The sequence below is a fragment of the Babylonia areolata genome, chromosome 19 (assembly GCF_041734735.1).
Source record: "Babylonia areolata isolate BAREFJ2019XMU chromosome 19, ASM4173473v1, whole genome shotgun sequence".
Taxonomy (NCBI): domain Eukaryota; kingdom Metazoa; phylum Mollusca; class Gastropoda; order Neogastropoda; family Buccinidae; genus Babylonia; species Babylonia areolata.
In genome coordinates this window covers 37,745,677-37,770,611 of record NC_134894.1, presented here as the reverse complement: position 1 = coordinate 37,770,611, position 24,935 = coordinate 37,745,677, and the positions used below count along the sequence as shown (strand labels likewise).

General features: G+C 40.6%; 2 protein-coding genes across 2 annotated transcripts in view; both read right to left on the bottom strand.

Moving 5' to 3' along the window:
• The window catches only part of LOC143294300 (ionotropic receptor 25a-like), a 30,848-nt gene extending 27,560 nt beyond the window's left edge, over positions 1-3,288 (bottom strand). Inside the window, exon 1 of the mRNA XM_076605742.1 lies at positions 2,639-3,288. The gene's annotated coding sequence lies outside the window, so the exon portion shown is untranslated. The remainder of the gene's footprint in view (positions 1-2,638) is intronic.
• A 4,935-nt stretch (positions 3,289-8,223) lies between these two features.
• On the bottom strand, positions 8,224-23,002 carry LOC143293674 (polyribonucleotide 5'-hydroxyl-kinase Clp1-like). Its single transcript, XM_076604826.1, has 10 exons — positions 22,884-23,002; positions 20,098-20,181; positions 18,813-18,926; positions 17,944-18,183; positions 16,521-16,719; positions 15,334-15,524; positions 14,321-14,459; positions 13,663-13,743; positions 12,206-12,299; positions 8,224-10,992 (listed from the first exon to the last, which is right to left on the bottom strand). The coding sequence occupies exons 1-10, from the start codon at positions 22,896-22,898 to the stop codon at positions 10,881-10,883; spliced, it is 1,269 nt and encodes a 422-aa protein (XP_076460941.1). The 5' UTR covers positions 22,899-23,002; the 3' UTR covers positions 8,224-10,880.
• Between the last annotated feature and the right edge of the window lie 1,933 nt (positions 23,003-24,935).

The following is a 24,935-nucleotide window of genomic DNA, read 5'->3' as shown; positions in this document are numbered from 1 at the left end:
CCCCCCATTTTTTTCTTCTTTTTTTTTTAATTCAGTTTTTTGACTCACTTGTGTAAACAAAGTGAGTCCATGTTTTAACCCGGTGTTCGGTTGTGTGTGTGTGTGTGTGTGTGTGTGTCCGTGGTAAACTTTAACATTGACATTTTCTCTGCAAATACTTTGTCAGTTGACACCAAATTAGGCATAAAAATAGGAAAAATTCAGTTCTTTCCATTCATCTTGTTTAAAACAATATTGCACATCTGGGATGGACACAAAAAAAATAAAAAATGAAGCCTAATTATATGCAAACTGCATTTACTGTTATATTTATATTTTTTGTATTCTCTAAACTTGGCACTTTGATCTGATATTCTGACCCAACAACAAGAGCAGTCATTATTATCATTTTCTGTTCAAACAGGAACTCCTTTTGCTAAGCATGGAAGTTTTATTTATTTTGCAAACGTTTTGGTGCAGATAGTAAAAAAGGGAAATTACTCTGTAATTAATGCTATGGGACTTAATTTATCACAAGTGAGTCTTGAAGGCCTTGCCTCTCTTTGTGTGTGTGTTCGTATGTGTGGGTTTTAAATATTATTGATTTTAAGCATTTATCTTTTCCATGATGTCAGCTGGAGATGTAGGTAATGCAATGAGCCAGTGGAAAGCATTGCTTGTTTTGCGAACATGACAGCTCTCTCTCTCTCTCTCTCTCTCTCTCTCTCAATCTTTTATAACTTGTTATAAACCAAAGCACACGTTATTATCGTTATTTTGGGCTACACATAAATCCGATGATTGAAACATGATCACATTGTTGCTGCTGCTTCTGTGATAACTGCTGCTGCCAGGTAACAATGCAGCTACTGTTTTTGTTTTTTGTTGTTTGTTTTTTGGGTTGGTTTTTTTTTTTTTTGCGTCTGGCACCACAACAAATATGAATGATGATAATGACAACAACAACAACAACTGTCAATGCGAACAAAGCAATGTGCTGACCACCCTCACACCCCACCCCCACCCCCACATACATACACAAACTCATAAACGCGTATCTTCACCAGTGTGAAATCATTCGTGAATAATCCATCGCATTTATTCCAATTTGTCTGAATGTTTGTTTGTGACCCTCTGTGTGTGTGTGTGTGTGTGTGTGTGTGTGTGTGTGTGTGTGTGTGTGCCGCGCGCGCGCGTGTGTGAGTGTGAGTGTCGGGAAGGGGAGAGGGGAGGTGAGGGGCATCTGAGAATGTGTGTTCAGATGTGTGAATGTGTCTCTGTGATTATGTGTCTGTGTTTGTATATGCGAAGCACGCGCGAGCCTTTATTCGGGCGCACGCTTGTGTGTGTGTGTGTGTGTGTGTGTGTGTGTGTGTCTGTCTGTGTGTGTGTGTGTCGAGGGGAGGGATTGGGGGGTGCATGTGTGTGTGTAAGTGTGTGTGTGTGTGTGTGTGTACATGTTTGTGTGTACATGTGTGCGGTTTTTTTGTTGTTGTTGTTTGTGTGTGTGTGTGTGTGTGTGTGTGTGTGTGTGTGTGTGTGTGTGAATGTGTCTGTGTCTGTAAATGTCTCTTTATCTCTCCCACCCTCCCTCTTTCTCTATTTCTCTCTCTCTCTCTCTCTGCGCGCGATATCGCACGTGCACGCGCGCGCGCGCGCGTGCGTGTGTGTGTGCGTGTGTATGTGTGTGTGTGTGTGTGTGTGTGTGTGTGTGTGTGTGTGTAATTCTATCTCCCCCATCTCACCCCTGTGTGTGTGTGTGTGTGTGTGTGTGTGTGTGTGTGTGTGTGTGTGTGTGTCTGTATTTGTGTGTGTCAGCATGTCTCTGTGATCGATAGTATCCGCCAACCTGTCAGTGATTCGATTTCGCTTCGCTTGTGCCTGTGGAGTTGTCCCTGAACCACGACATAAAAGGTGTATGAATCGATATCGGAGAAATTTGGAAAATTAATATGAAACAAGCAGATCAATGATGACTCTAACAAATAACGATCACAGTCTTCGTGACTTAACAGGTACATATGATAGGTATATATGTCTGTCTGTCAGTCACTGTGTGTGTGTGTGTGTGTGTGTGTGTGTGTGTGTGTGTGTGTAACAGAACTTGTGAAAAAAACCCTTGACTGCATAAGAACAGAAAAAATAATGTAACTATAAAACTTTACAGAACACATCACAGCCCACACTACCAACACAAATATACTGCACCAAAAGTGCACTACACTACACTACACTACACTACACTACACTACACTACACAACCCATCACAACCCACACCACTTACACAAACATACCCCTCCATCAAAATTACATTGCACAACACTTCATTACACTACACAAGACTACACTACACTACACTGCACTACTCTACACTGCACTACACTGCACAGCACAACTCCAACACCAACACCAACACCAAAACAACCACAACCGCAACCACAACGCAACTGCAATCAAGGTGATAGATATTTAATCAGCTGCACTACTACAAACATAACATAAACAACACAACACAACACAACACAACACAGCACAACCTGCAATCAAGGTGAGAGAGTGTTTACTCTAGTTACCTTCCTCTCTCTCTCTCTCTCTCTCTCTCTCTCTCTCTCTCTCTCACACACACACACACACACACAGATCGATAATGTCCTGGACCAAAGAGTAATGGCGCCTCCGCGCTCAGTGGTCGCTGATTGCTGTGTACAGCTGGCTGATGGTGGTGGTGATGGTGGTCGTGTTGGTGTTGGTGTTGTCGTGATGGTAGATAGAAGTGGTATTCTTTGCCAGTTACATCGCCTAAAAGGCGACGAGAGTTCACATGATGTCACGACCGAAAGGCAGGTCTATAATATGTATGTTCAGCTTTCATCCACAGGATGATTCGTGCACAGATTCACCGTCCGATACCCTGGTTATTTCAGACAAAAGGGACAACAAGGTTGAAGAACTCCACGGGGACAAAACAGAAAGAAATCATCGTTTAAGTTACAGACTTTTCTCATTTCATGTGTCATTTGGTTATCAAATTTCCATGATTTGTGGTGGTAAAAAGTATGTTTTCAATTCGAACAGAAGAAGAAGATGAAGAACATAAATTGGTATTGACGCGGGATTGTTTTTCTTCTACACACACAACGTTTTCTGCTAAACGTAATACAAAAAAACTATTACACAAAATACACACACCCACACACTTCCATAAGAACTGTCAAAAAACGCACATTTCAGCAGAACCGAACTGTGGCCTGCACCTTAGTAAAGGAAGCACTGGCAAATCTGTCGTCCGGAAGTCTAACTGTTCATCTGTCGATCACGGTCGCAGCAGCAGCAACAGCAGCAATCAGTTTGCAGGGGTGAGCATGTCGCAGGTATCGCCCACACCACCACCACAGCCACCATCACCCGACAGGACACCCGGGTCGAACACGACGTGACGAATGCCGCACGCGCGCTCTGCTAGTTGCCCTACCTGTCCCACACATGGACATCGTTACGTACCCGACATATTATGGCTACTGCTGGCAAACATTGTCCCCCGGCTGCGTGCGGTAGTGGTGGTACATGAAGTCTTGGAGTGGATCGATATTTCCGGTTTACAGTTTTGATTGTAAATTATGTGGTTCATTGCCCGTTAAAGGTCCCTAAAAACATGGTTTTCTGTTGGAAAAGAAACACCATCATAAATAGATAAAATAAATGAACGAATAAATAAAACTTTAAAACGCGTACGTTGGAGAATCCTTGTTGAACATGTAATTTGGTATCAAGTGCAAACTTTACTGGTATTGACTACCCTTAAAGGGCCTCCAAAACACGGTTTTCTGGTAGAAATAATACCCGCTTTAGACGCTTACAATAGCAGGAATTTCGCGGACGTAATAACAGGAAGTGAAAGTATGGACGAGCAGAGGATGAGTTGCATTTTACCATGTTTTTACCACACACATTAACGTCCGCTGTAAGAGCCGTCAAGCGCATATGGGAATCACAAAAGAAGAAAGTAAACTGATGGAGATGTGGTGATTATGGTCAGAGACAGACAGACAGGGACAGAGAGAGAGAATGAGACAGAGACTAATACCGACAGACAGACAAAGACAGGGAGACAGACACAGATGGAGAGACAGACAGACAGACAGACAGAGACAGAGAGAAACAAAGACAGACAGACTGATAGAATAGAGAGAGAAAGAGACAGAGAGACAAGACAAAATCTTTATTATCGAGGGTAATAGATTAATAGATAAGCAAGTAAGATAAGAGAGAGAGAGAGAGAGAGAGAGAGAGAGAGAGAGAGAGAGAGAGAGAGAGACGCCTTCCTGTTATCAAAGAAAAAAAAAGCTGTCCAATTTTTTTTCACACAGAGAAAAGAAACGCAGTACAGAAAGGGAAGTAACTAAGTACACATCTATAGCCTACTTACGTCACGTGCAGATACAATGTACATCATTGACAGTCTCAACTACAGTAGCACTCAAAACAAAACGACAGAACAGTGGTATCATAGTTCTAGGCGGCGACTTCCACAGGACCACAACCCTGCAGTCCTTCCCTCGGGTCATCAATGATGCATTCGTCGTGCTTGGTTAGGCAATGGGTCTCTGTTCTTTCAGCTCCCTTGCGATGGTTGCTGAAGAAGCAAGGGTTTGTATTGTATTGTATTGTATTGTATTGTATTGCATTAGAAAACCCTCAAAACCCACTGCATGACATAGTCAAAGAACCAAAAGGCAGCCGTCTAGGACGAGGAAGATCATGGATGGGACAAGCAGAAGACACAATCCAGCTAGTATGCCGACTACAAGACCTGAAAGAAACAAAAGAATGGGAGAAAAAACCCGAAAACCTCAATCATTTATTCAGCACAGTCATTTCACCCACTCTAGGAAGACATTGTCGGGAATGGCCAGAGGGCAAAACTGATGCAGAAGTAAATTACTCATGGAAGAAAACAGTAAAGAAGAGGACATCATCATACGCACAGATGGCTCAGTCACCAAAGACCACTCCGGTTGGGGATTCACTGCGAAACAAAATGGAAAAACAATTAGGGAAGAGAATTCTGCCTACAAAGTCACAACCTCCAGCCTAACGATGGAAGTTGAAACTCACAATAGAGTTCTACAGGACAACACGTGGTGCAGTCACTTTGACTTTAAGATGTCACTGCAGCCAGTATGTCAGGTTGGCCCCATGACAGGTGTTCGTGACCCAGTTATACTTTATTGACCTTTGAAATTGATTATTATGATATGACCCATTTAGGATCGTCTTGTTACTTTTGACAACGATACAGACCACTATGACGGGTTATCTGTTGCCAGTAGATATTCATAGACAAACACACACGATGCACGCAAATACGCAAATACTCACGCACGCACACACTCACACACAGACACATATATTCAAATGCATACACATACATACGCTCTTTCTGTCCCTCACACACATGCACGCACCCACACACACATATGCACACTATCTCACTTTCTCTTTTACACGCACGTGCGCGCGCGCGCGCGCGCACACACACACACACACACACACACATGACACAAATCCTGTAACAACGAACCTACGTATATACATGCTTGTTGATCGATACCCATGGCAAACAATTTCCATTCCAGTCATGGTAAAACCTGTGTAAGGGGAGATTAAGAGGCAATTAATTGCCATCCGCCAAGGAAATGCTGACAGAATCGATCAATGACGCGACGCAGTTAGTGTCCTGACTATTCACACACAACCAAATGCACGTGCGTGAGCACAAATATACAAACAAGCACACGCACTCACGCACGCACGCACACGTACACATACACCTTCACACATGCACGCACGCGTGCACACACACGCACACATGCTCACACTCACAAACACACACACACACCAACAACTGCAACGAACGATAGTACACATGTATACATGGGCTCTGCTTATTAATAATCAATAGCAATAGCAAACAATTCCCATTCTTGTCATGGTAAAACCTGTGTTAGGGTAGATTAAGAGGCAATTTTAACACATTTAAGACATTTTAACACTGTCGATCACTGACGCGATGCAAATCGTTTCTTGACTGTTCACAAACAACAACCACACGCTCGCAAACACACGCACACAAGCACACACACACACACACACACACACACACAGAGGCAGACCGACAGGCAGAGACGGACAGATAGGCAGACAAGACACAGACATACACACGGAGCCAGACACAGATAGACAGATAGAAAGAGGTAGGAGTGTGGACAAACAGAGAGCGACAGACAGATGGACAGAGTTAACAACCAGAACTGTGGATGTCCCATCTAAAAGAACGGCAGTTAGATGCAACGAAAGATAGGCCTGTGCACAATTTGATCGATAGAATCAATAACCAAAAAACGGTCCGCTACATTGTACAAACGATTGTGAGCATTGCCAGACGTGTACCAGCTGACAAGGATTATGGTAAGTTTATCTATATGAAATAACACGGACACACGTACTGTTTAACCCTTCGTGGCAACTGTAAGTCTATGATGGTTTTGTGGGATGCAAAAGTTAAAAATTCAATAGCTTTTAAGACTTATTTTTTCAGCTTTGGCCAAACACAACAATTAAGAGTTTCGTTTTGTAAATTCCAAGTTTGTTTGTTTGTTTTTTGCTGCTTGTGTGTGTGTGTGTGTGTGTGTGTGCCCAACTTCCAATTTTCCCTACATCTTAAATAGTGGTTTTGGGGTGTGTTTTTTTAAAATTATTTTTATTATTATTATTACTCCGGTTGAGTTTGACTCTTCATTTAGACCACGATGGTTTTTGGTTGCTGTAAACAAAATTTGACAAAAGAAGTGGTTGTGTGGGGTGAAGGGGGAAAGGGCAACAGTTTGTGAGCCTCTTCATCATGGCAGAACTATGTAAGTGTTGTCATCTGTTGACCTGTATGTCTTTTAAGTTGTTAAGGTTTCATTATGGTTACCACTGATGGGGACATCATATTTGTTTGACCCTCAGTGACAGACTGTACTTATGTGGTGTGAATCAGCTGCGCTGAATACGATGAAATGTTCAGATACTTGACAACATGTGGGGAGACTTTCTCGATAAATCTAATCAGTGATGTGCCATGCTTTTTTTCTAATGCAAATCCACCTTTTCCCACAAACTGAAAATCAATACCAAAGAAGGCATTTATATCTTGGGGAATGGGGTGTGAAATGTTCTCATCAAGGAATAAAGCACTACTTATCATCAGAATCTATGTACAGCCCTGCCAGTTCGGAGAGTATTGGGTGTTTCTGTAGAAAAACCACACAGTGGAAATTGTTATGGGAGCCTCTTCACCATGCCAGAAGGGCGGAATTGTATGGGCAGCTGTTTACTATGTGTAAAGTGTGTGTGTGTATGAGTCCGTGTGAGCATGCATACTTTAATCTAGTTTAAGCACACATGTACACGTGTATGTACAATTACAAATTGTCTCTGCCTTTACTTACAATCACTCCTTTCTACCATTCAACAGTTCAGACGTTTGATGACAATTATTGATTTTCTCAACAAACCACATCAGCATGATGCTTTTTTTTTTTTTTTTCTTCAGATGTCATTTCCCTTTGTCCTCAAAATGAAAACCATTACTGAAGAAACCATTTTGAGTCTTGGGGGAAAAAATCAAGGGTTGGAATTTTTCCAGTCTCCAAGGACATCATAATATATGCCAACCTCCTTGTGTCTTTGTGCGTTTTCAAAAGTAGATAATCAAAATTAATATGCTCTGTAAAGATTCTGCAATTCATGTCATTGTAGGAGTTTTCCTATCACAAAATCATTAACTTCATAATTGGACTGTGTGTTCCTTTCAGAACAGAATCGGTTATATATACTTTCTTTGAGTATTTCGCATGCAAGAATTTTTTCCCGACTTATTTCCCTCCATGACCAAAAACACATTACGCTCCATGAATAAAAGAACCCTTACAAATAGTTTTGGTTTGCTATCCCAATGCTGCAGAAAGTTCCAGAGAAATGGATAATTCAAGCTTGTAATCATGGTTTAGTCATATCTCCCAATACAGCATTGGCGTTGTATCTTTCAACACGTATGATGTATGTAAACAGCACAGTCACGGGTTTAAATATTACTGCACAGAACAATATCAATAATACACCGAAGACTGAATACATTGTAAACTACGAAAGAGTCAACTCACATGCTTTTCAACCACCACAAACAATAAATTGTAAAACAACAATTTATTTGTACACAACCTCAATAACACCCACAGACAAACATTTCCAAACAGCAATTCATTGAGTCATTTCTTCAAATACAGATTTTAACTTTCATGTAACAAATTAGTCATATACCAGACTGAATAAACACCAGTGTACATTATCACACACACACACACACACACACACACACACGTACACACATAAACATACAGGCACATACACACGCAGGCATATAGGCACACAGACACACTAACATGCACACACACATACATACATGTGTACATACACAAAATGGCACACACACACACACACACACTCACTCACGCATGCACACACACGTGCGCGCACACACAAGAACACACAATCATGCCTGCACACAGTCATGAACAAGATCCCTCCCTAATCCTCCCATTAATATGTCCACTTTCAGCATCACACACACACAAAATCATGCCTGAGCACAGTTCTGTACAAATCCTCCAATTAAAATTTCAAATCCTCCAATTAAAATTTCAATTGTCAGCCAGACCATCTTTAATCTTAGACTGCACATTATGGCAAGTCTGGAACTGAATGGAAGGCAATGCAGAATAACTCTTAAACAAACCAAATCCTAAACAGCTTAAATACTCTTAATCTGAACCAAATAAACTGCTCTTGTTCAGATAGCTGACATTTTCTATTTTTCATTTCTTCCTCTTTTTATTTTTAGGGGGTCAGGGGGTGGGGGGTGGGGGAGGGAGGCCTGTGGGGTGGTGATTAAGAATGACACCATGAGCATCAAAAAATATTTTTTTCTAGTAGTTCTACATACTTACATGAAACAAAACTGTCTCTATGTCGCAAGATAAAATGCTGACTGCTTGAGAGTAAACAGCTTTCTGAAGTAGCGACTTTGTTTAAGATATGACTGAACGTGCAGCCTGTGTAATATGCAAATGTAAAAATGATAAAAAGGTTAAAAAAAAAAACATTCAAAACATCCATTCTTCTACCCATCTGGTTCACTCAAACTCATTATGTTTATACAACTATGATGATGATGTTAAGTATTTGATTCTTCCATGTTTGATCAATCTGTACATCTAGTCGATGCATTTTTTCCATCTCCTACAAGCCCTGCCATCTTTATCTGTGTTCAGCTTCAATGACTGTCAGTATCAGCATTCAACTCCACAGTTTTCAATTTTATCTGAGTCTGTATACTGCAAGTTTTCAATTAAAACAATTTTGACACTGCAGGTGTTTTCCACCGTATTTGACATATTGAGCTACAAGTTTTCAATTGTATTTGATGAATTTTGCAAGTTTTCAGTTGCATTTGACCAATACAGCAAATTCTGCAATTGTTCTTTGAAATAAGTTGCAAGTTTTCAAATGTGTTTAACAAAAGCTGCACATTTTAAACCATATTTGACAAACATTGCAAGTTTTTAATTGTATAGGACCAGTACAGCAAATTTTGAAATTGAAATATGCTGCCAGTTTTAAACTGCATTTGACATATGCTGCAAACTTTTACCTGTACTGGACATGTGCTGCAAGCATGTTTATTATACACATCACAAGGCCCCTGAACTAGACTTCCGTACAAGGAAGTTTCTTTGGTATGTTCCAATTTCTTTTTTCTGCAGTTTGGTGAAAATTTCACTATGTTTTCGTTGCTCCAAGTAACAGCCATGTTTATTTTTGAAAGAAATGCGGTTTCAACACCCCCCCATGTTCTCCCCTAAATAAATATCCAATCACACCGAATTGATACTTTGCTACATTTCTTTCTGGTGTTTTTTTCGTTTTGTTTTGTTTTGGGGGTTTTTTGGGGGGGAGGACAGGTGCCCCAGAATTTGGAACACTTCTATTTTCTGTATTTTCACTGTGATGAAATAATGATGGCGATGATGATAATGCTGCCATGATTTATTAAGGTGCCTATGTATTTTTGTCAGGGACAATTTGACAAGACTGTTTCCTATGCCTCATTTCATAATATATCCTGGTGTCAATTAGGCCCAACTGCCAGAGATACAAAACGCTTGCAAAGTTGGTCAGGAAATTGGAGCAACACTCTCAAAGACTGTGAAGAGGATGATCCTCGACTGTGTGCTCCCAGTCTTCCCATTCGAGCCCAAAGCACACTTATCTCCAAGTAGGAGCTGGCAACAGACAAAAAAAACATGATGCGGGTTGAACTTGTGTCCTCAGTATCATCAACATAGAGATGATAACCACTTTTGTTACAACAGGTGGTGATACTTTGCTACTTTTCTTTGTCCCATAAATATGCACACCTTGATTTTGTTGTGTTTTAATGACAAGATGCACTGGATTGTACACCTATATTTTTCCTTGAAAGTATATTAAAAAAAAAGAAAAAAAAAGGAGATACTCTGAATTATATCTGTGAAAATTGTAATCACTAAGATTTTTTTTTGTAACAGTTAACTTTTGCTGTTTCAGTTCAGCAGGGGAAAAAAATTGAAACAGCAGGAACTTTCTTCCAGTGTAAGAGACTCTACTCCTCTCCTCATGTCACTTCTTCCTGCTTCCTGCTAACACAGTTCTTGCTGTTGGTTTCGCTCTTGTCCCTGCATTCCTCTTAAAAGTCCCCATCCATAAACTGATGTTCAATGGCATCCCCCAGACATCCGTGGATCCACCACGACTGCTATCACTTGATGTCCATGAACTGAATGTCCATCACCAGCAGTATGGATTTGGGCAGGGGTCTGGGCGCCGGGGACAGCACTGTCAGGATCGACTTCTCCATGTCCACTGCCGTTCTGCACACACACATACACACACATGCACAATCATGCACACACATACACACAAACACACGTGCACAATCATGCGCACACACACACACATGCACACACACATTCACAAACACACACACACACATGCACAATCATGCACACGCACACACGTGCACACACACACATATATGCACAAGCACATGCACACACACACACACACCACATTAACATACATGTCTTCCTCAAAATCTTACTAACAGGAACACATGACGTAAAAACTGAAACTTTCAAGAATTTTCAGGAACACATCATAGACTTCTATTATTTAATTTGGTGTTTTGAAGACAGTTATCACGGTGACAATGACTTGAATGGTAGAGCAATCGAAATTGCAGATATTTGCACAGACAACAGTCACATCAACAGAAAAATTGGTGGCACCACGTTTTAAATGAGTAAGTTTCAGTCACAGTACATGTCAACTATTATATGCCATAAACAGTGTTAGTGAAGACATGATTCAAAAAATCAGTTTCTACCACAGAGGGAGTAACCATGGTTTGCTCAAGAAAAACTCCCAGTCTTGTTATCTCAGGGTTACTTTCACCAACGTAACAATAACTACAAAGCTCTGCTTTTGTAACCAGCCGCCATGGCGAAGTGGTTAGTGTCATGAACTGATGGCTGGGACGATGCAGGTTCAAATCCCAGCACAGGTGGGTTTTTCGGCCCATGGCCGGCTCCTACCCAGAGTTGAGTGTACTGTGGGCTTAAATGGAGGAGACTGGGACCACACAGTCGAGTGTCATCCACTTCACGGATGCATCTTTGGGTGTGCTGCTCTAATTACCTGACCAACACTGCAAGTGTCTGTATCTCTCGGACCTGGTTAACGCCGGGATATCATTTTGACAGGGAGCGTAGAGTACAGCCTTGACATGCAGTCCCAAACCAACAAGCAGATTAAGGGGATTAAAATGCACGCAATCAAACGCATACATAAATGCAAACACACACACACGCACAATACACACACAGTCATACACACAAATATGCACACATATAGACGTGTAAACACACACACACACACACACACACACAATCAAACACACATCACACACACACACAAAAATACACACACTCACACACACACGCACACACATATACACACACACAAAAGACAGCCAGATGACAAAGAGGACCACACAATACCGCAGGTCTCAAGGGAAAGACTTACACCACAATAAAGCCCAGTATGTTGCTCTCCACTATGTTCTGATCCACAGAGTTGGCAGCACTGATGCTCAGAACATGGTGCAAGAGGGTCATCGCTGAAACACAACCACACATGCAACAGCTCTTCAAACACCCAAAGGAACTGAATCCATTTCAGGGCGTGCAGGATACATCAACAACAATAAACACGTTGAACCAGCTCTTCAGTCAAACAATGTCATATATATATATACATATTTATATATATATATATATATATATATATATATATATATATATATATAACAGCTTAAAAATAAAACAAACAAAAAACCCAAAATTAAACCAGTGTACTATTAAATGTGTATTCCAGATGTAAGGATAATTTACACACCCTACCCAACTTATGAGTTTCCATTAAGTTCTGTTTCCTTCACAACACAAAATATATTGCATAAACCAAACACTGACAAATGTGATAGATATTTACATGGCATCAGTCTATTTAGAATCACATTACTTTTCAGACAATCCTAAAAACTTAGAACAAAAAACCCACCAACCCCCCCCTCCCCCCCAAAAAAAAACAAACAAACAAAAAAACAAACAAGCAAACAAAAAACAACCCCCCAGACATTCATTTCCGATAGTTCCCACATTTACTTTCTTGCTAATTATGATTCCTTCTGCCTAAACTGATATACAATTAATTATCAATATTCCTGCTATTCCTGCAAAGAAACTTTTATCAATGGATTTACATATTATCTGGTAGTTGTGAGATATATTTCTCTCTTGCTTCTTCTTCAGCATTCATGAGTGGCAGCTCCTACATTTACTTACGTATGTAAGTGTGGTCTTTCACATGCATGATCGTTTTACCCATTCATTGGGCAGCCATACTCTGTTTTCAGGTGTGTACAATCTGAGAATGCTCTTGCCGCCATACCCCACAAAATGCTGACATGGATTCAGGGATCTTTAACATGTGCATTTGATCTTCTGCATGCAAATACACATGAAGTGGGCTTGGGCACTATCAGCTCTGCACATCTGTTGACATGGGAGAGGGTAAAAAGCTCCACCCTTAACCCACCAGGTGCTGTAACCAGGATTTAAAACCCAGGACCCTAACATTGAATGCCCAACACTTTAACCGCAACACTTGGACCAGAGAACTACACAATTTCGAACTGAATCATTTTATGTCAAGGAACAGATCCAAACCATGACCATGTTTCTTCTTCATTCCCTTGACTGTGAAATGAGGTCAGTGCAGTGGCATCAATTTGAAGTGCACTTCATGCACTTTGTGTACTTTTAAGTGATGTGATTGGCTGGGATGAACAAAAAAAATGCAACCCAGAGAGGAAAAAGTCCAGATAAAGGACAGTGACAGACATCCCGACCACTAAATTCAATCTTATACCATTGAGGCGGAAACCCTTCACTGACGAGTGTGAGGCTGGAACAACTTACTGGGCAGGACTGGGATCAGCTTGGTCTTGCAGTCAGAAGCCTTCATGCCCAAAGGCAGACAGGACTCCGGAAGTGATGGAGCTGCAAACATCACACAGCATTTCGTTTTTCTCAAGTAGCTGCACATTGACTATTTGATTTTGCTCTCTTTCACTTCTCTCTTGTCTACTGTTTATCTCCTCCCCCCCCCCCCTTTCCTATGTATTTGTTTGCAGCATTTCAATTTTGGGATATGCTTGTCACATGAACTGTGTACAAGCCCCTTTAAATGTAGCCAAGGCCTTTTGATTAAAACATTACCATTCTCTCTATCTCTTCCTCTCTGTATACATATGTATCTATTATCAATCTTGAGACAGACACAAAGACACAACAAATAGAATGGGCATTTATCAAATGAAAATTTTTCAATATGTGAACTCACCTGAAAACTGGGAAACAATAACAGAAAATCTGTAGACAAAGTATGTGGAGCTTTTCACAGTACTTTTTAATGACCTGCATCAGACCATTTCTATTTCCACTGCTTCAGTTTCAGTTAACTCAACATGCTGTTTTCAAATTAAAATTTACAACAATGCTCGTCACAAATGCATCTAAACTGATAAAAATTTGTCTCATCACACACATGACAGGAAAACAGCTAAAACACACAAACCTCCAATCTTGAACAGTTTTATTTCGTTAAACTTGATGTCAAAGGAATGAGGGTAGAGGTTGCCATTGACACCGTAAAAATAATCCCGAATTTTCATGTCTCGGGCCTCGGCCCTTGCATGCTGGGAGCGTTCCACCACCTGTAAGCAACCACAAGATGCCATCTTAATGTGCTTTTCCACTCCTTCTTTCAAATGATTCCTCCCTCCACCCCTTATTACCTCATGATGATACCGTCATGAATACTGCTGATATCATCTTTGGCTACTTTCCTGTTATGTATACACACAAACACACACACACACACCTGCACACACACACACACACACCAAAAAAGAACAAAAAAACCTGGTGATGATAACACAAACTTAACTTTCCTTACACACACAGATGCGCGTTTCCCCCCCCACACACACACCCCACCTCCAAAAAAACCACCACCAACACCACAACAATTTAGGTGACCTGCAACACCACAACCAGGCAAGCACTTATACTGCAGAATAGATGAGAAACCATTTTCAGAGATCCAGTCTTTAGACACACAATGGCAAAACCGAGAAGAATCTGCTGAAGCATTTTTCTGTGCACCACCCCAATGATTTTTCACAAATTAAGGGGAGAAGAAAAACAACAACAAAAAGAAGAAGAAGGAGAAGAGAAAGAAGAAAAAGAAGAAGGAGAAGGAGGACAAGAAGAAGAAGAAGAAGAAAGAAGAAGACATAAGAAGACAGAAGAAGAAGCACTCTCTCCACCACACGTTAATTATCTATTTTGTTTCACTTTATCTCTATCTTAGCGTACTTTTATCGAAACTCATGTATGATCACGTTTAAGTTTTTAGCTATGATGACATCCGTCACATACTTAGTATGTACATGTATCAGGACAGGACTTTACATAAGATTTTTTTGTGTCCTGTTCATCTATACCTGTGTTGTTTTGTACATGTTCCAAATAAAATAGTGTTTAAACCAAGAAGTCACATCACCACCAGGTACTTCAGCTTCTTACCCCTCCAGACTTGGGCAGCAGGACGATTTTGACAAACTCTGGCATGTCTCCCTTCAGCTGGTTGTACAGGCGCTCCTGGTCCAGAACAATGATGATGTCCACCTCGAAGGAGCCTGCCGCATGCTTCAGGGCATCGTACCCTGCTCCCCGCACCCATCCCCCGGTGTTGATCACCACCCCGCTCGAGTTCACTGTGTGTGTAATGGACACAGAGAGACTGCCATGATGGTATTAACAACAGTGTTTGTGTAGAGTGGAGAAAAGTATCTTGTCATGGCGTTTACGGTGTCATTCAGTTACTGTGGGAAGGTCAGACTGGGGTTTCAGTCAAAGGCAGGGGCAGGGGATGGGGGTGGTAGTGGAGGGGGTGTCCTAGGGTGTGGATGTGTTGGGGGGGGGGGGGGGTTGGGGGGAGGGGGTGAGGGACATGTGTGTGCAAGTTTACTCACAAGTTTTCTTCTTTGAAAGAAGAATAAAAGAAAAAATATTCTACAAATACTATTTGTTTCAAAAAGAAAAAGACAATAAACGAATTACCTGGTAACAAAATTGTCAATGTCAATGAGCCATGAACATGAAAAGCAGGTGGTCTTTGAAAAACACCATTTAGTTGCCAGCTGTTAACCTTACCCCTTTGAGACTGTGCACACACATACAAAAACTATGTTTCCCCATGATTCATCATGTCAAGTAAAAAGTAATTGTACAAATATAATCCAGAATACTTTATTATCTTATATCAGTGAAGCAACATCCCTTCACTGTTGAGTATACACATTAGCAGTATATTAATAGTAATTCATGTCTGACTATGACTGTCAGAACAGCAAGGGAGGCAACTGCTGTCCTGACTATCCCCACTAGAATTTGATTACAGCAGATAATGTCTTGATTGTCTTGCGGAGAATGACATCCCCGCTCTCTCGGCCAAGAAGGTGTTAGGACAATAAGCTTTGGGATGGTCCCCAAAGGCCAACTAGCCAGTGAGGCTGTAGCATTAACAGCCAGTGCAATCTTGCCTCCCCGTTTGAGAGTCAAAGTTCATCACAAAAAACTAAGCAGTAAATATACATTCCCACTGCAGTGGAGGAACCATTTATCATAAACATTAGCAGTAGTCAAGTGCTAAACAACAAAATGAAAAGGAGACAAAAAAAAGAAAACAAAAGAAACGAAAAAACCCATACCTCTCTGACTCTGCTCGCTGCGGATGTTGATGACCTCAGCCATGCGGGAGGTGAGGGTGTTGAAGAGGGTGTTGTTATCGGCAGGTGACTTGTGGCCAAAGTGGAAGACCAGGGGTGTGGTCTTGACATAGCCCTCCACCACGTCCGCCGTGTGCTCCATCACCACCGCTCCCAGCGTGCCCGGCACCGACACCTGGCCCTAAGGGTAACCAACAGATATATATGTTATGGTACTTATACTTCTACCTGTGCAGCTGAAGCAAGACACATCACTGAGGTGCAACGAAAGCATGCTGTGCGCAAGTCCCGAGCAGCATCCACTGCCATGACAACACCCACTCACTTGTGTCCCACATGTGGCCAAGCCTTCAGGGCTCAGATTGGCCTCATCAGTCACCTCCAGACCCACAGCCACCGATCTTCCATCTGATTTTTGAAGCCATGGTCATCTTTGAATCCAAAGGATGAACATCACTTATACTTCTTCTACCTCTTCTTCTCCCCTCAATTCTATTAAGAATCATTGGGGTGCCACACCCAAGAACTGTTCACCAGATTCCTCCAGGTCTGTCGGTTGTGTGCCAAAACATGGGTCACTGCAAACTGTTTTCCTGTCCGTTCTGCAATGTTGTCAGTCCATCTTTTTTTTTTCCTGTCTTCCTCTCCATCCTTTCTCCCTCAACAGTTACTTGGAGGACTGTTTTAGCAAGGCCATTGGATATTGTTATGTGGCTATACCATCATACTGTAGCTTTCTTTTGCTGACCGATGACAGCAAATCTTCCTTAGGTCCAATATGCTGCTTGATGGTTTGGCACACTTGTTCATTGGTGATGTGATCTTTTTTCTTTTTTTTTATACAGACCATACAGTTCATAAAAGAGTTAAGGATCACTTGGGAACTTGCATAGATTTCTTCTTGAGGGCATGGTTAAATGTATGATACTGAATTTCCAGCAAACAGCAGTGAATGCAGTTGATGAAATGAGCACCACTCTTATTACCAGAGACACTTCATTGCACTAGCACTTTCTTTTTTTTTTTTTTTTTTCAATTTAAACCACAACCATTGATTATAAACCACTCAATAACAATTAAATTTCTGGCTGAAGTGAAACATCCATTTTTCAAGTGCATTTTTCAAGCTGTTCATTGTGCATGTGTGACTAAAAGTAAAACAGCCATTTGTGTATTAATCAGGAAGCCAGTGGCAGACCATGTGCAGGCTGCAAAAACTTTCATTTTCTCACTAGCATCAGAATATCAATGTGATACTGAAGTATTGCATATCCATTATCATTATCATATGCCTTAAACATAAGTATGTGTACGTTGCTGCACATGTACACCTGCCTTGTCCCTGCCAGCATATAATGCACACACACACACACACACACACACACACACACACATGTACACACACCTGCCCCACATCCAGATCAGCCAGGATAGGGGACCTCCCACAACGCACGGCATAGTTGACCAGTAGACGACACAGCGTGCTCTTGCCCACGTCTGTGGGTCCGACCACCAGCACGCGGGGCCCTCGCGTCTCCTCAATGTCCGCCTTGGCCCGCATCTGCTCCATGGCGGCGTGCGTGTTGAGGTACATGGTCATGGGCGTCTCCTTGGAGATATAGGCCACTTCTGTCTTGCCCCGCAGGTGGGGAAAGAGTTAAGGGAAACGAGGACGTATGGTCCATGAGGGAGAATCTTATGTGAGAATGCAGCTTTGTTCAAAATCCCTTCAAACGGTGGAGGAATGCAGGTTTTTAGGAATTGCAGAACCTGGCGTTCATATGTTTTATGACAACTGATGTTAAGGCTATGGGACAATAATCATTAAGACAACTAGGCTGTGCTTTCTTTGGGAAAGGAATGATTGTTGATTTCTTAAAGCAGTGTGGTACCACACACGACTGAAGGGACATGTTAAATATGCCAGTGAAGACACAAGATAGTTGGATTGCACACTTCCTCAAAATGCCATCAAAATACATGTGTAATACTTTCAAAATTGGTCTTTTTACTGCATACTTATTCCCCCTGTACTAGATTCTTTGTATACATCTCAACTTATTTAACTGTCATCACTGTGTATCTTAAATACACACCTTACAAAACAAAATATTACTAAAAGTAATAATTACAACACTGATTTTTAATAACCTCTGTGCAGTTGTTAATTCTTCACTCCTTCCTGTTCCCTGCTTTAAATAATAAATCATAAATCCATAAAGGGAATAACAAAAATTCTTCAAGAGCAACTGGACATTCTGCAAACAAGGATATTTTGATGGTGCAGCCATGGAAAGTATAGACAGCCATTTTTGAGCCAGGCATAAATTTGTACTGCTGCTTCTTGGTAATTTCTGTCCCAAACACTTCCGCCATTCCGTCTATCATCTGGAAAAAAACAAACAAACAATTTCATCTTTAGTTTAATTGGTATACATGTTCTACTTACACATCACTTATTAGAATATTTCCTAGTAATTTATCAGATAGCATTTTTTACCACATAGTACATACATTGCTACTATTATGGTATCAACACAAAGTTCATTTGTTATATTAACATGTAACTATTAACCCACAATACAGTCATAATGAAATGAATCCCTCCCTTCATGGTGACAAATCTACAGAAGAAAAATAATCTTGCCAGTTCCAGACAGTGATCTCGTTATGTAATATCATTGTTACCTCATTTTAGTCATATACCTTCACCGACTGTTTACAATGTTCATCTGCTCAACACCAAACTGCAGAGGAACAACAGAAATGTTGAAGCTCTGGGAGTTAAAAATAAAACTACAGTTATGACTGCTTTGCATGAAAATGAAAGAAACCTACAAAAAGCCTTCTGGCCTGACAAATAGAATAAATTTGTCAGTTGACCACCTTACTCAAGTTACTGCCACATGATCAATGGGTCATTCCAAAATTTGACTATATTGGTGACAATGTGAATGACCAATTCTAAACCTAAACACCGACTCTTTAGGCAGCAATCTACCATCAGACCTGCTGCAAATTCCAGTTATAAAATGCAACATCACCATTACACAACGTGTTTCCAGGACAACCGATCAATGATCACAGCATGTCACACCTAGGGCAAATCTGTGTCTCACAGAGATCAAACATGTTCTATTTCCCATCTTACTGGGGTGTAGGATAGCCAGTCACTGATTGCTTGAATCAAACTCAAAGAGCATGTTGCTAAACACTGGTCCCATGGTCCTACTGACTGTCAATGGAAACATATTCATGACCTTCACCATGGCACCAATATCTGTTCAATACTTCCTTATTTTGTATGTGGATTAATGATGCAGTATCAAATACCAGTATATATTATGTGTAGATGCAAAATTTTATACACAGTGAGTCATATGACTAACACAAAGCCCAATACTAATACAGTAACACTGAATCAAATGACCATGCCTTAAGTTTAAGATACTGAAAACCATATTGTGAGCCTTTGTCTTTGGCCATTAGAGTTACACTAACACTTGGTAACAGTCCCTGTTTCTTGTTTACTATAACTGACAAATGCTGTCAATCTTACCTCCATATGAACTTCATTACGGGAGTCAACTTCAAAGCGAAGCTCTGAGTTGCGTTCCAACTTGTAATCTTCTCCATCTTTCCCCTGAAATTAACCACAAAAAAAGAAAAGAAAAATGAAACATTGAGTATATCACACACACACACACACACACACACATATATATATATATATATATATATATATATATGTCTATCACGCCAGGTGTACCTTGACAGTACTAGATGAATATCATCATTCAACCCTTCTGTCCTTGGTACATACAGTATACTCCTTTCAAGTTTCATGGAGGAGGAAGGTGGCAAAATGGTTAAGAAGCTTAATCTGGCAGTTCAGTGTCCATGAGGCAAAATAAGTGTCCATGGCAACGTAAGTGTTGTCCTCTGGCAAATTCTGTTGAAGAAATTCACTCTGAGGTACACAATGTCACCCTATTACCAGTATTAGTAATACCCCACATAATTCATTTAATTGTATTTCAGCCTTAGGTCGACCGAAGGTTGATCGCCTTAACGGTTAACCCTAAAATAAGATTGACGTGAAATCTATTTGCCTGGGGTTTTTTTTTTTTTTTGTGTGTGTGTGTTTTGTTTTGTTTTAACAAAAAACGAGTATAAATTATCAAAAAATTCTGTGCTCTTTGTTATTGGAGAAAGACCCATAAAAGTATATATATATTTTCTGAAAGGTAAATGAATAAACAAGACAAAACACATGATGTTTTCCCATTTTATATATTTTTAGTGACATGCTGTCGTTTTGAAATCAGTGTTTTGTTTTTTGTCACATTTTCAACTTGTTCATCACAAACATTAGTTAGGTAATTTGCACTATCATATTTTCTGGACAAATGGATATCTGCACACACACAATCGTACTAGAACAACCAGATAAATACACAATGTATTGTGACTTCTCCAACTGGCGTCCCAGTGATAATATGGATGTGAAGCCACGCCCCCTCAGTCTCCACCCCCCTCCTCTTCAGTCCTCTCACACGGTCACTTTATCCAGTTCTCATCGGACCACCTTGCTGAGTGCCAAGAAAATCGCTCACACTGTGTCCTGCTAATAATTCGGTCACTTTCTGTCGTCTGCTACCACTATACAACTGGCATCACTCATTGACAGTCGCATTTTGGCCACACTCTTGATTGCTCCCTGTATTTTCTATCAAATCATCCTATATAATAAATGTTCATCACTGTCTTTTCCTTCAAGTTTACGCTTCAGTTCTTTCTGAGCATCAGCTAAAGAAAGCAATCTTCATTGATTTATTTCGCCATGATCACATGTCTTGAGCATAGCGTCAGTCCGACATTTTGTTGAGCGAGCAAGGAGAGGAGTCAGGCAAACACTGCGGCCAGTAACCCAACCAAAACGTTCAAATAAAGAACTGCCTCATGACATAGATGGGGTTTCTAGCTATAAACAGAATCTAGAAAGATTCCCCAAGCTAAAGTGACCAGTATTTTTGTCAACGAACTGAATGCAAACCAGGAAAAAGTCTATTTCGATGACAAGTTATCTCATCATTGTGGCAGTGAAGCGTATATGCTCTGCAATGATGAGTTATCTCATCATACAGGCAGCCTAGGGGTTACTCAATATGTTTTTGCCTTATACAGCTTTCTCATTTGAGTCGCTCATGCAAATCAAAATTACACTACCATAGGCCCAATTTTAACTTATAGTTATATGTGGTGACAAATTTGAGCCTTGTATGATATGAACTGAATAAGAAAAGACCACAGGGGAGTTCCATGCCTATGCGACTTATACTATAGGCGTGTCACATGATCTGAGCTCTCAAATTTAATTGGCTTTCCGAAATTGTTAGCAACAAATGCCAAGTGAAAGGCAGAACATGCAAAACAACAGGCTTCTTTTTTTCTTCTTTTTTTGTGTGACTTTCTGGCTTGTAATTTTCTTTTTTTGATTGTGCATACATGGCACTTCATTGTATAGTGTTTGGTTGTAGCAATGGAGGCTATCAATAAGGAAATGGAGGACGCACATGTTTGCTGCTTTTTCACTTGTTGATCGCCTTCAGCATTGCTTGCGATATTGATTTAAAGTTAGATGTGCATGCACAAAATCCAAGATGGCCACGGAACTCTCCAGCTGTCTAATAAGAGATGAAAACCTAATTAGTGCATTCACTCAACTCTTGTGAAAATGGTTATCAAGGATACCATTCAAAAGATTGATGTTTTGGTGGGTTTTTTTCGTCTTATGTCAGCCACTTAGAAATACTATGTTTTGAATTTGTCATTGCTCCTTGATATCAAAAAGACTGGTTTTCCTTTCTGTCATTCTGTGGAGGTTTGTTTTACTGCACATGATAATTGAAGCAAAACTATAGGATATGCACCTAAAAGTTTCACAATAGTCGCTGTAAGATCGGATTTATGTAAGAGTGAGTGAGTGTGTGTGTGAGTGTGTGTGTGTGTGTGTGTTTGTGTGTGTGTGTGTGTGTCACTGTGTGTTTGTGTTTGTGTGTGCGTGTGTTTGTGTGTGCGTATGTGTGCATGCACTCAAAGCCTGGCAAAGCGCATAGGATTATGCTGCTGGTCTGGTAGATGTGGTGTAGCGTATAGATTCATCCGAACACAGACACGCCTCCACCAGAAGCTAGTTTTGTTTTCTATTTGCGAGCTGCTTTCCTTTTTTCAGTTTTGATCACAGCACATGGGCACAGACTCAGTAACAAAGGTGGATTCGACTCGCAGACTACACGCTGGGGCATTAATTAAAATATCACATGGAAAAAATCTGTTACTTACGTTTTCTTCTGCCATTATTATAATTATTTTATAACGTGAATGGACACATTTATTTCACACATCCACACGAAGTACCAATGCGCACCACTGAAAAACCGGAAACAGTGACAGGAAGTCCACATCCTCATCGGGTTGTCTTCTCTTTAGTGATACGATTGAAATACCAAACAAAGACAAACAATTATACTTTCTTGAAAGAAAGAAAAGTCCAAAAACTGATTTTTAATTATTAAAGAATGCATAAAAAAAACATCATTCCATTTTTATAACTTTCACGTTAAGAACGATAGATGTGTTTTTGGCCTTCGGATACACTTGATTGAAAGGACGCCGACAAGTTCTTCCGGTTAATGAGAAACATAACTTATTAAAACTGACCTGATAAACTAGTCGAAATTCAAGTATCCTGTCAGACACAGTCCGTGCTCTTGAATTTTAAGGAACCTCTACCAATATTCAGTTTTATCAGTATTTCATGCAGGTCTGTTCATCGTCCTTCATCACCAATGATTTTTTTTTTTTTTTTTTTTTTTAAATAACAACAGCTGATCCTGACTTTTCACACACTGGAACACAAAACAAAAGTTGCATCAACATACACGCTTCAAGACTTCAAGAATCTTTGTTGTCTTCAAATAGAAGATTGTGATATACACAAGGGGTATCAAAATGTCGTTCAATTATCAGCCACTGTATGTAAAAACCACAAGAAACTGAACGATGGCGGCTCACCCGGCGCACTGCTGCCCCTACACACCTTTCCACCCCCACCCCGGGTCTGGATCTCATGATCTTCTTTCATGATGACCGTTCTGCCGTCACACACACACACACACACACACACACACACACACACACACACACACACACACACACACACACTTCTGGCCACCATTTCCAAAAAAAATAATGACACTCACTGAATGAAATGCTTTCCATTCAGATCCTCTGGAAAGGAACCAATGGACGGTTGTCAATCACAGAACAGTTTTTCTCGGTAGGTCTGACCAGGCAGCCTCTGTTGCAAGATCCATATGTGCATCAGTTAAAAAAAAATATATCACGTGGCACAGCTTCCTGAGAAATAGTCAACATATGGGTTCAGGACCTGGAGAAGCTTTAAGACTCAGCTGCATGATTACCATGACTTACGATAGCTTTGCAAACTTCGACAGAAGAGTTTATATAAACCGTGGCCTGATCATATTAGGCTTCTTGAAGCCAAATTTCAGTATGTCACACCTGCTGATTCCGATCGTCTCCTTTACAAAGCGAATCATTATGTATATTAGGCACATTGCATGACTGGATCTGAACCTTCCTTTTAGATCGTACACTGCCGGCGATTAAGTTGTGGCAGATTGTGCACAGTCTGATCTAGCACCTGTTAACAATGGAGTCCCTCGATCAAGGGACAGTTCTAGAACTTCAATCTCATCTTCTTCCTTTTCATTAATGATCTCTCGGACAAACTTGAGTCAAACACTTGTTGTTGTTTTTTTATTATAAAAAAAATTATCTTATTTTTTTTGCAGATGACTGCATTGTCCATTAGACAATTACGAGAGAGGAGGACTGTCAACTGCTCTAGAAGAACATCAAAATATAGGAGCAAAAACGAGGACTATATTATACATATAGGTCGATCCACTCTCAAACTGAAGTGCAATATTCTATCCTGTACAAGATTCAAAACCCCTATTACCTCCAATTTGAATAAACATTTGAAAAGTAACACTTTGGGAAGACTATAGCAGCTCGAAATACCTTACTTTAAAACTAAAAAGGTTTAGCGAGCTTGTTTATTCAGTGGTGACATGATCAGTATGAATGATGAATAGTATCTTCAAGTTGTGGTAACACCCATTTCCATGGCTTGGCCGATTCTTCTTTGCAAATCGACCGTGGGGGTCTATGTATTAGATACATTCAAGAAGATGGAGTGTACCAGTACACGCATACAGGAGCTTCATCTGGTGTCTCATAGGGGTGGTTTTGACCGTCCATACAGGCTTTAGTCTGGATGGTGCTAATTTTGTTTTTGATACCCTT